The 14,538-nt window shown below is 39.3% G+C and overlaps 1 protein-coding gene across 3 annotated transcripts in view; it reads right to left on the bottom strand.

The window, feature by feature from the left end:
* The window catches only part of Prdm5 (PR/SET domain 5), a 153,162-nt gene that overhangs the window by 25,501 nt on the left and 113,123 nt on the right, over window positions 1–14,538 (bottom strand). For 2 of the 3 annotated variants that reach the window (XR_009588146.1, XM_060373750.1), the window contains exon 13: window positions 5,492–5,577. The exons of the other annotated variant lie outside the window; for it this stretch is intronic. Coding sequence is in view for 1 of the 2 variants with exons in the window: in XM_060373750.1 (XP_060229733.1) it covers window positions 5,492–5,577 (86 nt within the window). In the remaining variant the exon portion in view is untranslated. The remainder of the gene's footprint in view (window positions 1–5,491; window positions 5,578–14,538) is intronic. 3 annotated transcript variants of the gene reach the window in all.

Genomic DNA, 14,538 nt, shown 5'->3' with positions numbered 1-14,538 from the left:
TGGCTTCTAACTGAGCTGGGAGATGGAGCCTGGCAGAGGCGCTCAAATTACTGGAATGGTGACCTTCAGTAAGACCCCAGGCCTACACTTGCTGTCTCTCTCACCACTGGACATGTTCCCTGCTCCGCTGTCACGCCTCTCCAGACATACAGCAGAAGGGCCAACCACGCCCGCTGCAGTCTCTGACACCGGGAGGCAAGAGAGGTCTTTCTCCTTTTCAGTTGCTTATCTCACACATTCTGTCACAGCCATAAAAAAAAAAAATGACTAATATGCTCCCTGTATTTTGTTCTTGTAGTACCAGCAATAATTGCAGCCTTACAAACTGAATTACAACATTATTAGTTTCAACCTGTGAGACCACTTTTGTAATATAAAAAATAATGCAATATAAAAACATTTTAAAGCAGTTCAAGAAAGGGAGAGTTGTTTGTGGTGAACATCTGTTTTTATTTCATAGACTTTTATTTCTAATAAGCAAGGGAATCCTAAGGCTTATGGCTTATCTTATTGCTTCATTCCTTCACTGGGAAACCAATAAAACCTTCTGCGGACTTAAGAGTACTGTGGAGTCAGTCTTGTCTTCCTGTCTCGGTACAGAGAGTTTCTGCAGCCCTGCAGAAACCCTGCGGCCAGGTTAGCCCTGCAGCCTAACCCTCACCTTGCACTCCACTTCTCCCCAGCATGCCATGCCCTTTCCTAGTTTTCTGCAGCCAACAGAACACAACTTACATCACTGCACATAGTTCTCAGTTCACGTAGCATGGCCCAGACAGCTTACCATTCCTATACACAACACTGTTATGGAGCCTGGCCCAGACAACATATGTAGCATGGCCTACCCACCTCCACGCCTCTGCCCCTTTCTCTTGAAACCCCATAATCATAGCTTGTGATCCAATTGAGACTTCCTCACTGAACCCTTCATTGTCTTTCACACCATCAAATTCCCATCAGGTGCACGGCCTTTTCTCTGAAGAGCATCCAACTGAGCAAAACAGGTACTTGCATGGCATCAGCGCATATCTTAAGATCTGGACTCCTGGCAGTTGAGACCAGGTCTTAAAATTTGCTCCTGTCAGCATTGATGAAAACCTATTCAGAGAGCCTTTCTTCTTTTTACGGAAAAAATAATTACAAGAAGAATAAATTGTAAAACAAACCATCGGACAAGTGGGTATAGAAGAATGAATAAGTAAATTAAGCTGTAAGGAAGAAATGGAAAAGATTGATATAACAGTTGAGAGTCTTGGCCAATATAGTATAACCAAAAGTATCAGTGATAGAGTGAGAGAGAGCTGCTCAGAAAGTAATGCCCGCTGAGAGCTTTAAGGAGAGCTATGTTCTCCTAGGAGAGAGCAGGTAAGTAAATAAGAGTCTAGACAGCTTGTATTATTTTAATTTTATCCTTTCATAGTGCTGCAGACATAGAAAATGTGGTCAATTTGGGGAAAAAATGTAGTTCTGTCTGGGTAGGGCCAACTGGACCTGTGTGTCCTGGGAAGAAGGTGTGCAGACACGAGATGGTGCTGAGTCCAGGTCACTCAGGCACAGCCACAAAAGGAAAACCAATGGGCAATGCGAAGCTCCCAGGATGGGCAATGAGAAGTTAACAGGACTGCTTTTGTTTTAATTTAGCAACGAGATTAATGAGCCAAGTCGATCTTTACAAATGACACTTTAGCATTCCTTCTCAGCCTTTGTGGTCACAGTGCACAGGCCACTCCACCCAAACCTGTAGGGAACTCTCAGCTTGCTCATGTGGTCATGTCTGTCTAGCCCATTCTCCATGTTTATTAACCATTCCCTCCATAAAAGCATCCTTACAATCAAGTTATTCTTTCCCTATTTCACTCAAGGAGCGTACACCTGTTTGCCTTTTATGCTTCTGATGTTTAAAACATCATATGTTCATATGGATTTAAAGCTGATCCCCATCCTTAAAAAGGATGCCTTTCAGATCTCAAAGCTACTCATGGTTCTGCAAGGACAGGGATTCTTGTTTTTTCCTAACCTTAGCATCCACCCTTCATTCCTGCTGTCCTAACATCTTTGTTCACCTGAAACAAACTCAGCCTTTTCTTTCAACACCTGCATGATTTATATATATATATATATATATATATATATATATATATATATATATTCAAATTACACCAAAAAGGGGTGCTTCTTAGAAATTTTGAGCCACCCACTCCTGATTGACTCAGATACGCATTTCCAGGCACAGATAGTTTTCTCTACTAATTATACTTATAGCAAGAGCTACTGTGTGTCACAGTAAACTCCCCAAATTTTCCTACCATTCGTTGATAGGACAGTCAATGTATGGAGATGCAAGGGTGCCCCTATGATCAAGTTAAAAATATCTAAATATAACATATCAAAAATGGGAAAGTTGGATTGTATTCACAGTGTTTGTTTTCATTGTAATAGAGTGAAAGGGGACAAAATTATGGATTGAACTATCTAAAAGATAAATATCAACATAGAATTGAAACTAAAATGTGTATGGCATTTGTGTAACAGCATCTTCTTTGAGTTCAGCCTACATAATGCAAATAACTCGGAGGAACTATGCTTGTGGAGAACACCCCTCTAGTCCTTTTGCAAAATGTCTTTTGGTTCTTGACAAGGATTTGACTGTACCTGGTGATAATCTTAGTAGAATTTACAAAAACTGAATTTGTGTGCAAAGAATGTTTGTAGTTATTCAGGGCTTAAACAGGTTTCAAAAGGAAAGCTGCCTGAGACGCCACATGCAGGAAATAAGAAATCAAAGGAGCCAAAGTGCAAAGCTGATGTGAGATTCTCTCTGAACTCCTGGGTGTTTCCTTCTGGTTAGTGGCTGGGATTTATGTTCTTTTTGTGCAGTCAACACTTGAGAACTCTTGGCATTGTGTTGCCTGCTGACATCTGTCGGATGCCTGTTTTAAATTCTAAAAACAATGAGACATAAATCTAGAGTAGTATTTGTTTGGTTTGGTAATACATAAGAGAGCTTATCAAAGTAAAAATGAAAAAAAAATGTTTAATTGAATACATCCAAGAAAAAAAAATGTAGATTTTACAGTTTGGACAGGGGCACCAAAGCCTCGTGTGTTGCAGGCATGGTTCCCAGCTGGCAGTGATGACAGACAGGTGACAGGGTTACATGGACATTAACTGCATCAGTGGGGGAAGCCATGGGTGCGTTCAGATTTAAACAAGCTATGGTAGCTGACCCTTGCATATCTGTGGGAATAAGTTCTCAACTCCTACCCTGCCTCTCTCTGGTTGCCATGACATGAAAAGCCTTTATTCATTATTTTTCTGTGCCCTTCCACCATGATGTTTCTGCTTTGCCTCAAGCCTGAAGTAGCAGACTCAATTGACCATAGACTGAAGCCTGTGAGATCAGAGTGACTCCATGTCTTACCCCTCTTAAATTATTTATCTCAAGTACCATGTCACAGTAATGGACAGAGAGGCAGGCACAAAGCAGATAAGGGAGACGCTTCTTTAAGCAGCCTAGCCCTGATGCTTGTCTGTGACTTGGTTTCTTCTCCAAAAAGGATCATGTCTCTCTCAGCTTCTATGAGGCTTAAATGAGTTACAAGTTAATGACTCTGAAGGCTTGAAATCATCACTGCAATGAGTGACTTGGCATGGCTGGTTTATCTTGTATTGATTTGTACTTAACCACTAGTAGTATTATTAGTAATAGCCTACATTAAAGTGAAAAGTCAAGTTCAATGAAGTAGAAATTAATGTTTTCTTGAGAAGAACCAAAACAACAGGTTTTGTTTTTCCCCTGCAGCAATTTACAAAGCTTCTTCTGTGTGTGACCATTCTGTCTCCAATAACCACTGGAAACAATGTAATGTGCACTGTGGCCAACATCACTAGTTTCTAAGGTAGAGACCCAGGAAGATTTTGGCCTAGAGATTGGCATCATTAATATAAACACATTATTGTCATTTTATGGCTACTAATACATAAAATAGCTTTTTTTATTAAGTGTGTGAGTGTGTGTGTGTGTGTGTGTGTGTGTGTGCAAGAGTCTTGTAGCACACATGCTGAAGTCAGAGAACAGCTTGCTGGAGTCAATTCACTCTTTTCTCTTGGGAGGGGGCTTTATTTCATTTTATATTTTCAGTCCATCAAGGGAAACCAGAGAAAGAGCTCAAGGCAGGAACCTGGAAGCAGGAAGTTAATCTAAGATCTGGAACTGGCTCTGCCTGGTTTGCTCAGGTGCCTTTCTCGCACACACCAGGCCCACCTGCCCTGGGATGAAAGCCCACAGTGGGACTAGTCCTCCTAGTTAATAAACAACAAAGAAATACTCCATAGACATTGCAAAGGGCCAATTTGATGGAGGCAATTTTGCAACTGAAACCCTTCCTGAATAGGTTTGTGTCAAGTTGACAAAAACAAACCAGCACATCCATTCACTGAAAGTAATTCACTTTGTAGGCATTGTCCTTCAAAAAATGGTTGCTCGCTTTCTGCTTTTACAAATGATCACTTTTTAACATGTGGGTCCTGGGATTCTAACTGAAGTCATCAGTCTCCTCAGTATGTCCCTATACCTGCTGAGCTGACTCACCAGTCCCAAAATAATTCTGAAACTGGTTCAGAATTAACTTAAGCCTCTTTATTAATGCTCGTTGTGAAAATAAGTATCTTGAATATTATGTGTTTAAATTATACTATAATGAATGATAATGCCTGTTTAATCTTCTATAGCTTACACTGTAGTTTATATTCTCTCTACCTCTCTGTTAGATGAGATCTCTAGTGCAAGGTGGCCTCCAGGTCCCCTTGTAGCTAAGAATGGCCCTGAAATCCTTATTCTCCTGCCACCATCGCCACAGTACCAGGATTACAGGCCCTGCGCCTGAGCTGGACAGCAACAGAGTAACACATCAGTACATAGAACAGGTGGCACATAGCAGTTTTAAAGCACATGAGATAGAAGCTTGCCTCTGGAAAAGGCGCACAGAACAGCTAGTGAGACACAGTAACACCTCAGAAAGAGAACAACACACAGCTGACGACCCTGTAACGCATTCATCTAAACTTCCATGCTTTGCAAACCTCTCTAAGATGAAATTATTTGCACTGTCTTTTCTGTCAATGGCCTTGCTTGTAAACATCACCCAGTGGCCAAATACTGACAAACTTGCCGCTATCAAGCATATTTCTTACAAGTGATTATTCTATAAGACAAAAACTTTATTTCTAGGATTGAAACATTAACATTTACTTTGCAATTTGTCATTAATAAATCCTGTAAATTGAGTCAAAGTCTACAGTATGGAGACTTTGGGGATTTAGGTTGTTTTTCATTGACTTTTCCTAAAAAAGTTCATCTTCAAATGTCCAACCTAGATATTGACATAATTTCAGCTACAGCAGTTTTCTTTTCTCATGTGGATATTAAACACGCTTCTTTTAGAATAGGTATGGCTTTGTTATGATCTAGAAATGAGACATAATGTAGTCTTACCCTGGTGTGAGTACGAATGTGCATCTTCAGTCCGTCATTTTTACTGAATCCTTTTTCACAGTAAGGGCATTGATAGGGACGCTCACCTACAAATAAAGGAAGCCTCCACGTCAGAGAAATGCAAAGCAATAGTATATGTTCACCCAGCTTTTCACAGGGCTCTCAAGAAAACAGTGAGCTTTTCACGGGGCTCACAGGCATGAAGGAAGTACAGGCTCAGCCGGGCATGCAGAGCACCGTAATCCAGGAAGCGTCCCTGAGGCAGGCCCTCCAGCCTTCACTGCCAACACCTAGACACGAACAAGTAGCCCATGGATTTGCTGCTTGTCCTTCTAATGTGTGAATACAATAAATGCACTAATTTTATGATCGCGTAAAGACGCTTTCTATCAGTCTGGTCTGTACATGTTCTTCATTATGAAGGCCTTTAACTTGTTATTTAAATAACTTTGCTTCTATAAAGGTTTTATACAAATTAATTTGGCTCACATCTATGCATTTCAGAGCAACACTATAACGCTGGTGCATGTTAAAGAGAATCATTGGCATTTAAACTATACAACAACTGATCCACACTTTTTTTTTGTAACCAAGTAGCTCTAAATTAAAGCTGTAATTTAGGAAATGGTAAAGATGTTTTTCAAGACAAGCAAGACCACATATATACCCCCCTAAAAAAAGCAAAACTTCTACTTAAAATTATAAAGAGTGTGATAAAAACTAATATATAAAAGGAATTCAAGGCTGTACTCATCAAAGCATAATTATTTATAATAATAACTGAGGTCCAAATCACTAGTTTTCTTTATTCTTTCCTTGAACAATAGGCAAACATGACAAACATGACAAGATGCTAGAAACTTGCTATGGCCCAAGATTAGTGAAATGAAGTTTAAAAATTGCCCCTAGGAAGTAAAACTCTTCTGTTTCCCCGCCTCAGTGCCAGGCCTATGAGTTAGAGTCCTCTGCTGTGCTGGATTCAATCTGAGCATCCCATACCAGGGCTTCAATGAGCTCTTCATCGTTCAACCTCATCATTTCCTGAGAAGAGGCCTTACTTCACCTCCCTCATCTCTTCCGGGCTTCATGAGATGAGACTTAAGACTGACTGAATTTTCGCTGGGACAGACGACAGGGCACTACCACGTGGTGGCAGCCGCAGCCGAGTGGCATTTTCCACTTTAAAAGAGATCACGTTTGGCCATTGTTTAAATTACAACCTCAGAGTGACAGGCGTTTAAATATGTAAAAAAGTATGGATTAATTGTAGGTTAAATCTCAGGGGATGACGTGTATCATAAAAAAAATGGTCACAACCATCTATAAGAGAAAGAAAATACAAACAGCAGTGTCAGCCAAAACAGGAGCGGGTATATTTAATAAACATTCTAGATTTACCAGCTGTTGTAAGAGAAATACGGCTTTTGCACTAGTCAGGAGATCTGGACTACCTGAAGTGATAATTTTGACTATAGGACATGTGGGTTTTCATGGCAGAATATGGGATTATAACTTCTAATTTAAACATTAAGATGACAATCATGTCTTTCATCCACTTGAACTTGAGTTTTGTGCGGGGTAATAGATATGGTTCTATTTGCATTCTTCAACATAAAACCAGATACATTGAACCTGATTGAAGAGGAAGTAGGGAATAGCCTTGAATACACTGACACAAGAGACAACTTCCTGAACAGAACACAAATAGCTTAGACATTACATAGACAATTAATAAACGGGACCTCATGAAACTGAAAAGTTTCTGCAAAGCAAAGGACTGTGTCATCTTCTTTCTCATAAAGTCTTACAAGTAATTTTAATAGTTTTGGGTGGCTTTATTTTTCTTTTTACTTTTAAGACAGTGTCACTCTGTGACCATAAACGGCCTGGATCTTACTTTATAAACCACTCTTGCCTCAAACTCACAGGCAATCCTACTGTTTCTCTCTTCTGCTAGGATTATAGGCATACACTACCACACCTAGCTAATATTTAAATTTGTAAAAGTATGTGTTTATTTCATTTACTTTACTGATGCTAAGGAATCTGAATGGTTTCCTTCCTCTTTTCCTGTTAATAACTGAATTCATCAGCAAATCAAATCGAGATGACAAATAAATGATAAAAGCATAACATTTGAGGGTAAGGCAGAGGGCTTATAGGTTAAAAGCACTTGTAGCTCTTACAGAGGACCCAGATTTGAGTCACAGCACCAACATGGTAGTTCACAGTCACCTGAAACTCCAGTTCCAGGGCATCTGAAATCCACTGCTGAACTTCACAGGCACCAGGTACACAATGATGCATACACATACACAAACGCAAAGCATTCATGTACGTAATTTTTTTTAAATCTAAATTTTAAAACAGTACAGATACTTAATTTGTGTTGCAACCATTGTGTACCTATTTCTCCTGAATTGAAATAGTCTCTCCTGGAGAAAGAAGGGAAGCTTATAAGACCCAGGAAGTGAACAAACCTTATAAGGCTCAGGAAGTCTCTGGGAATTACAGGACTCTCAAGGCCCCTCCCAAAAGTTATGTAAACAGTAAACATTTCTAGGGTAACTGTCCAATCAGCCAAGATGTCTGCATCTGACACAGAAAGCTCTTGGGTTGTAACTTTTGTGAATTGACCCATGATCAAGAGTGGAGTTTTAGGTGCACTTGCTTTAGAGTCATTCAGGTAAAGTATGCCCAATACTCACTGATTCATTAATCACTCATTCATCAGGTGGATTGTTTCTTTGGGCTGATGTCAGTTTCTGTTTGGGGTAGACAGACACAGCTCTCTAAAAGAATTAAGATAATTGGTGCTAAACAAATATCAAAAGAAACAATGACTTGGGGAAAAGTACTGATATTGTCTCAGGGATAGGTTCTGAAACCCTCTACCAAGACTGATCCATGTGAGAATGAAGTATCCAAAAACGCAATTGTGACATGGCTACCATCTCACGTGCAATGGGTTGTTGTACTTGTCACAGTGCAGTTACACACTACCTGTCCTATCATGGGAACTAAGAGATGCAATTAGATCCAAGCTCTCTGAAGGCAGAGGGAAGTTACTGTGAACAAACACTGTCCTTCATTTTTGCTTAGCTGTTAACAATATGAATCTTTCTTTCTTATTAGAACACGATTAAGTTATACTCTATGAAATACAAAATGGACCAAGTTAAAAAAATTACTATTTTCTATTATCTCAGAAAGACTTAGAAATTGTCATTTTTGTTAGAATAATCTTAAAATTAGCAAAGAATAAATAAATCAAATGCAGTTAGCAATCAAAATTGAAATAACAGCTGGAATTTACGGATCTATTTATTGGACACCGTTCCGTAGCTCAGAATACTTCACTGTATCTTGTGAGCTGAGGAGCCAGCTTGGTGGGTGCATAGCGCATCTGTGCAAGCATGAGGACATGAGCTGAGAATTCCACTGAAGCGAAACACTGTGGGCATCAGGTGAAGAGGAATTTAGGAGGACCCTTGGGTTCAACCCAATCTGTGAACTCCAGGTTCAGTGGGAGGTTCTCTCAAAAAAATAAGATAAGAAATCAGATTGGGTGAGAAAAGACTGGTATCAATCACTGGTCTCCACATGAGCACCTCAGCACACAGTACACACAGGATGCAAAGACACATACATACACAGAGGGCTTCATATTTATACATGTGTCTGTATATATACACATATGTAAATAACCAATATTCCCTCACAGTAAGACTGTGATCTAACTCTTCATATCCCTGGTTTATAAATGAGGGAAATAGCACATAGAAAGGATTAGCAATTTTCTAAGACAATACAGCTATCAAATGGTGGAACCAGAACTGCAGCTCAGTCTAGTACTCTGTGTAAAGAGGTTTAAACTCCAAAGTTAACAACAAAAGCTGCTTCTGACAACAGACAAAAGTGCGCAGATCATTCTGGTGGGCAGATTCAGACAGTCTTTTGTTCATCAAAATTTGTAGGAAAAAAGTGATGGACAGAATGGGAACGTGTATATATCTTAAGACAAGTCCGAAGTAAATGGGAATAGGAAGAGATCCCAAGCTGTGCTTTGATAGTCACACCCCACCATAAGATTCAACTCTGACTCGACTTTATGAACACAGCATAAATCATATTCTAGTGGACATAATGCAACAAGGCATTTTCCATTTAACTAAGTTTTTTTTTATCTTTAAATTGTGTCCTGACACTGAGTGAGATTAAAAGCTACTGTGTTTTCCTTGGATGCATAAAGGAATAAACAGAAACATGATGGTAATTATAAAAGGTTAATTTGAAATGTGGCACAAAGTGCTTACATCATGAAACTAATTTATTAATTTTTATAGGTTTCTTTCTTTTTAACTTAGACTATGTTCAAATTTATGTGTTGGATTTTGGGAGATAAACTACAAGTAGATAAAATATTTTTAAAAAATAATGAAAATATATGCTTAGGGAAAAACCAGCAGGCAAGGAAGCAGGCAGGTGATGATCTTCAGCTAAAGGCAATGGAAAAGGTAAAGTCACTTACTGAGTGGAGTTTCCCATTCAATGATTTATCTAAATGTACCTTTTTGATAACTCTTCATCTTTGAATTAGAAGCATTTGAGCCTCTTGGCGTGAAATAAGGGTCCCCAAATCCTCACTGCTGGCAGGCAAAACTGAGAGGAAAGTAATCTGGAAGCATCTGAATGCTTGTTTGGGAGCTTGGGAAGAGACTTTCAAGGGCATCTGGTGGAACAAAAGGAAGCCACATGGGGCACCTTTCTCCTGATCCAGCCTGACCCTCTCTCAAGTCCCTTTGAACCTATCACAATGTAAATGCATGTTGATAACAAATGCCCACTACTAAAAGCACTAAGAACATTTACTCCTTTGTTGTTTTGTTTTTTCTTGCAGTGGTATTGTTGTATGTAATATAATTTTAATTAAAGATGTTAGAACTCAAAGCACACCCAAGTATAAAACAACAATGCACTAATATTGCAATAGGAATGTAAGAAACTATGAAAAGAAAGTAGCATGCAGCTTAATGATAAAAAGGTCTTATAGCATGGAAACCACCGAATATCTACCATTTTTTAAGCGAATATCTTGATCCAACTCTGGATCCAAAGATCTAGGTTCATATATCATAACATAAAACTGGTAAAGTAAAACATTTCAAGCTATTTAAGAATATTTGTATTCTTAAATTACCCCATGGATTTAACTCAAGAATCTGACCTGTCTATTAGGAGACTAAAAGTAAAATTTTGTTCAGGCTACTATATGTGTTGAGTGAGTAGATTTAGTAATAATGATCAAAACTAACCATAAACTTTATAATGTAAACCAAATGATCACGATAATAAAATATATTATTATATTTATCACAATTTTTAAGTATATAACTAATGTGCTTTCTAATGATCTCAATAAACAAAAAGGGAAGATTAATACATAATGCAGATTTTTAAAGACTTTTGAATAAGGTAAGATTAGTTCATTTCCAGAAGTGCACTTTAATGATTTCAAATTCTAAAACTTAAGTCACAGTTCACCACTTGTGTAAGTATTTAAGAAAATGAAAGTGAGCAGACTCCAGCTGAGAGCCCTAGGATTGGGGATCATGGAGACTGAAGAGGTCACCCTCTAACCAGACAGGACTCGTAGTGGGAGGAGAGGAACACTAACCTGCCCATAAAATCCTTCACCCAAAATTTACCCTGCCTACAAGATGTGCAGGGAAAAAGATGGAGCACAGACCGAGGAAATGTCCAACCAATGCCTGGCCCAACCTGAGACCCACACCAAGAGAGAAAGCCATCCCCTGACAATGTTAATGACACTCCACTATGCTTGCAGACAGGAGCCTAGCATAGCTGTCCTCTGAGAGGCTCCACCCAGCAGTAGATCGAAATAGATGCAGAGACTCACAGAGAAATTTGGGGCAGAACACAGGGAGCCTCGTGGAAGAGTTGTGGGGGGGGGAGAATAGAAGGAGCTATAGGGAACATGAGCTCCATAAGAAGAGCAACAAAGTCAAATAACCTGAGCGGGGGTGGAGGGGTGGGGGAACATAGGGGGCCTGAACCACCAACCAAGGACCATGCACAGACTGGACTTAAGCCCCTATACATATGAACCTGATGCACAGGTTGGTCTTCATGTGGTTTCCCTAGGAAGGGGGGCGGGTATGTCTCTGACATGGACTCTGTTGTTTGATCACTTCCTCCTGGCTGGGCTGAATAGCCAGGTCACAGGAGTAGAGGATGCACTCTGCCCTCATGTGACTTGGAGTGCTGGTGTGGATAAGTGGGGAGGGGTTCCCTTTTTCTGATGGGGGAGGGGAGATAAGGGGAAAAGGGAGGAAGTGTGGGACTTGGAAGTGAGGAGGAGGGCTACAATTGGGATGTAAAGTGAATAAACAAATTAATTTAAAAAAAAAGTGGTCAGACAAAAGAAAATCCAAACTAAAAGGATAAAGTCTAAGTCACATGTTTTCAAAAAGTCCAATTGAAATATGGCTGAAATAACAAAGAGAGGTAATGTGTAAGTATTCTTGTGCCACATGTTTTTTTACCTTCTACTTAGATGTAAAAAAAAAAAATTCTGGGAATAGCAATCCTTTCTATGGGTAAAAGGTAAAAGCAAACCTTTCAAGGTTGTGGCAAGTTTTGGGGGAAAATGCTGCTGAGATGGTTGCACATGGCTGAGTTTAGGATCTACAAGTACATTACATTCATCTTCCATAAATATCAAGGCACGAGACTATTTTACTGCTGAAGGCTAAGGAAATGGTTATAAAGCACACACTGAATCATTTCCAATGAGTGTTAAAGCATACACACACACACACACAAATTTGGAAGCACTATCCAATCATTCTTTCAACTCTGCCAGTTAATCCATTAAATTTAGGTAATATCTAATAAATTAGAAGCACAGAGCTGAGAGATGAAATGCTACGCTGACAAGTGGGAGCTGCTGGAGTTCATTCTTGGCACCTTCCTATGAACCGAAAAACTTTTTATCCTTCTGCCAAAAGAGCCATGAAACCCTGCTGACCTTGCTGAGCCCACCTTGTTAATCTTAGAATGTCCCCATTAATCAAACTTGATAGAATGCTGGATCCAACAAGTCAAAGGACACATCTGAAGGAAAGACAGAGAAGCCCTGCGACATTTACGCCTTGGATGGTTACAAAGACATTGTGCTAAAATGAGCAAAGAAAGTCAAATAATACCTTCAGCACTTAAAATACTGTGCCACATCAATCAAGCCAAAGAGATCTTGGTCAAAAACAACACAAAACAAAAACTCCCTGAACTTTCTTCCTTAAAAGTTGTGTTTTGTTTTAAAGACTCTAAAAACTGAACCCCTCTGTTAATGAAGCAAGTGGGGTACATTGTAAAACATGGAGAAAAAAAGATCCATGAACTCACTAACTTCCCACTCTGAAGTAGTAATACTGAGGAGGTAAAACAATGCTAGTAACTTACACAAACAACAGTAGCATTAAAAGAAAGTAGGAAATGGAAAACAAAAAAGAGGAGGAGGAATGGAGTTAATGAGTAAGGTTAAATATTAGGTGGGAAGGAGACCCACTATTTCCAAATAGGGTGCTCTGTGTCTCTCCAAGTATCATGTAAATGGCGCTTTCACTGTCATTGGTCTGAAGGGAGCAAGATGTCTTAATGCAGTCCTGGTGTGAGTGTGGCAGAGGTCCAAGAACCGGATTACATCAGCACAGAGCTACACAGCAACTGCCAAAGTTTGAAATGTTGTGACCTGTCAAAGTCCCACACTGTCACAGCGAGGGGCAGTGAAGGAGTGTACCTAGTTATTGAAATAACTAGTTGGTTTTATTTCTAGAAATGAGCCATTGGTAGGGAAATCCTTAATTTTTTCACCTGTAGGTTTCCACTTTGAAATATTTCAACAAGTTTTCTTTAAAATGGTATTTATATAGAGCACCACAGTGGTGGGGGAGTGAATAAGCAGTTAAGTCTCAGATGCCTACACACAGAGGACCTTTTACAAATAGTACCAGCAAGAAGAATCAGAATCATATAAGTTTTGAAAACTAAAAAACTCACAATTCATTTCTCCTATAAATCTGGTTAAGCTATAAAACCTCCTGAACCCTGAAGCAGAGTACAAGAATTGCAGAAAAACAATATGGGGACTTGTTCTTGAGGGACAATTCTAGGAATGGCAGAGAAAATATTAAAGGAGTCATATCTCCAGCCTCACTATGTGCTGTGATAGGATTGGAATGTAGCGAAGTGGCACTGTATTCACTTGCCACACACATGAAAATCTGGGACAACCATTATCGCCAAAATCAAAAGTGTTGCTAGCATCATAAATGAAGTACAGACATTCTAGTGATGTTACCTAATGATGTCAAAATAGACGAAGCCGTGCAACACTGTGGCCTAAGACACTGCTAGTTTTCAGGGTCCCAGAATGAAGAAAGGAAATTGTTAATGTTGTTTTTTATTTTGTTGCATGAGGGGATGAGAGTAGAGCCATTACCAAACCTTTCTAGCTCTCTGGCTGGTTCAAGTCAGTTATTCTGAAACCTAAACTTCTCTCCAAGAAGACTGATTCAAACTGGCTTCTCTTGGCTTCTGACTGAATTGCTCTGCCTGGCCTTAATCTAATTTTGGCAATATGTTTTAATATTCCAACTGCTTCTCATTTTCTGGCTCATTTTGTCTTCACTTGTGTCTAGACTGTTCTCTCTGCAATGTGTCTCTAGAAAACCTTCCAGCTAAACAACTCTTGGTAAAAACTATTTTTCCCCTCTCCCTGACCTGCTCTTAAGTAGTCTCTTTTTTTCTGTCCTCTTCTCATGAGAGCTGGGCATATCCTATTGCTGACTGAAACACAGATAGACATACACACATATACATAAATAAATCATTAAAAAAGAATGGCCTTTAAAGGTTTTAAAAAAAATAGATTAAAACACTATTAATGAAAGTAAAGATGAAGTCAACATTTGTCTGGGCCCAATTCAATAAGGAGTCACTTAGGAAAACTGAATAAAATCCTT

Source organism: Meriones unguiculatus, chromosome 21, assembly GCF_030254825.1.
Source record: "Meriones unguiculatus strain TT.TT164.6M chromosome 21, Bangor_MerUng_6.1, whole genome shotgun sequence".
In the NCBI taxonomy this organism is placed as follows: Eukaryota; Metazoa; Chordata; class Mammalia; order Rodentia; family Muridae; genus Meriones; species Meriones unguiculatus.
The sequence above is the reverse complement of the archived record's forward strand: the minus strand, read 5'-3'. Positions and strand labels throughout refer to the sequence as shown.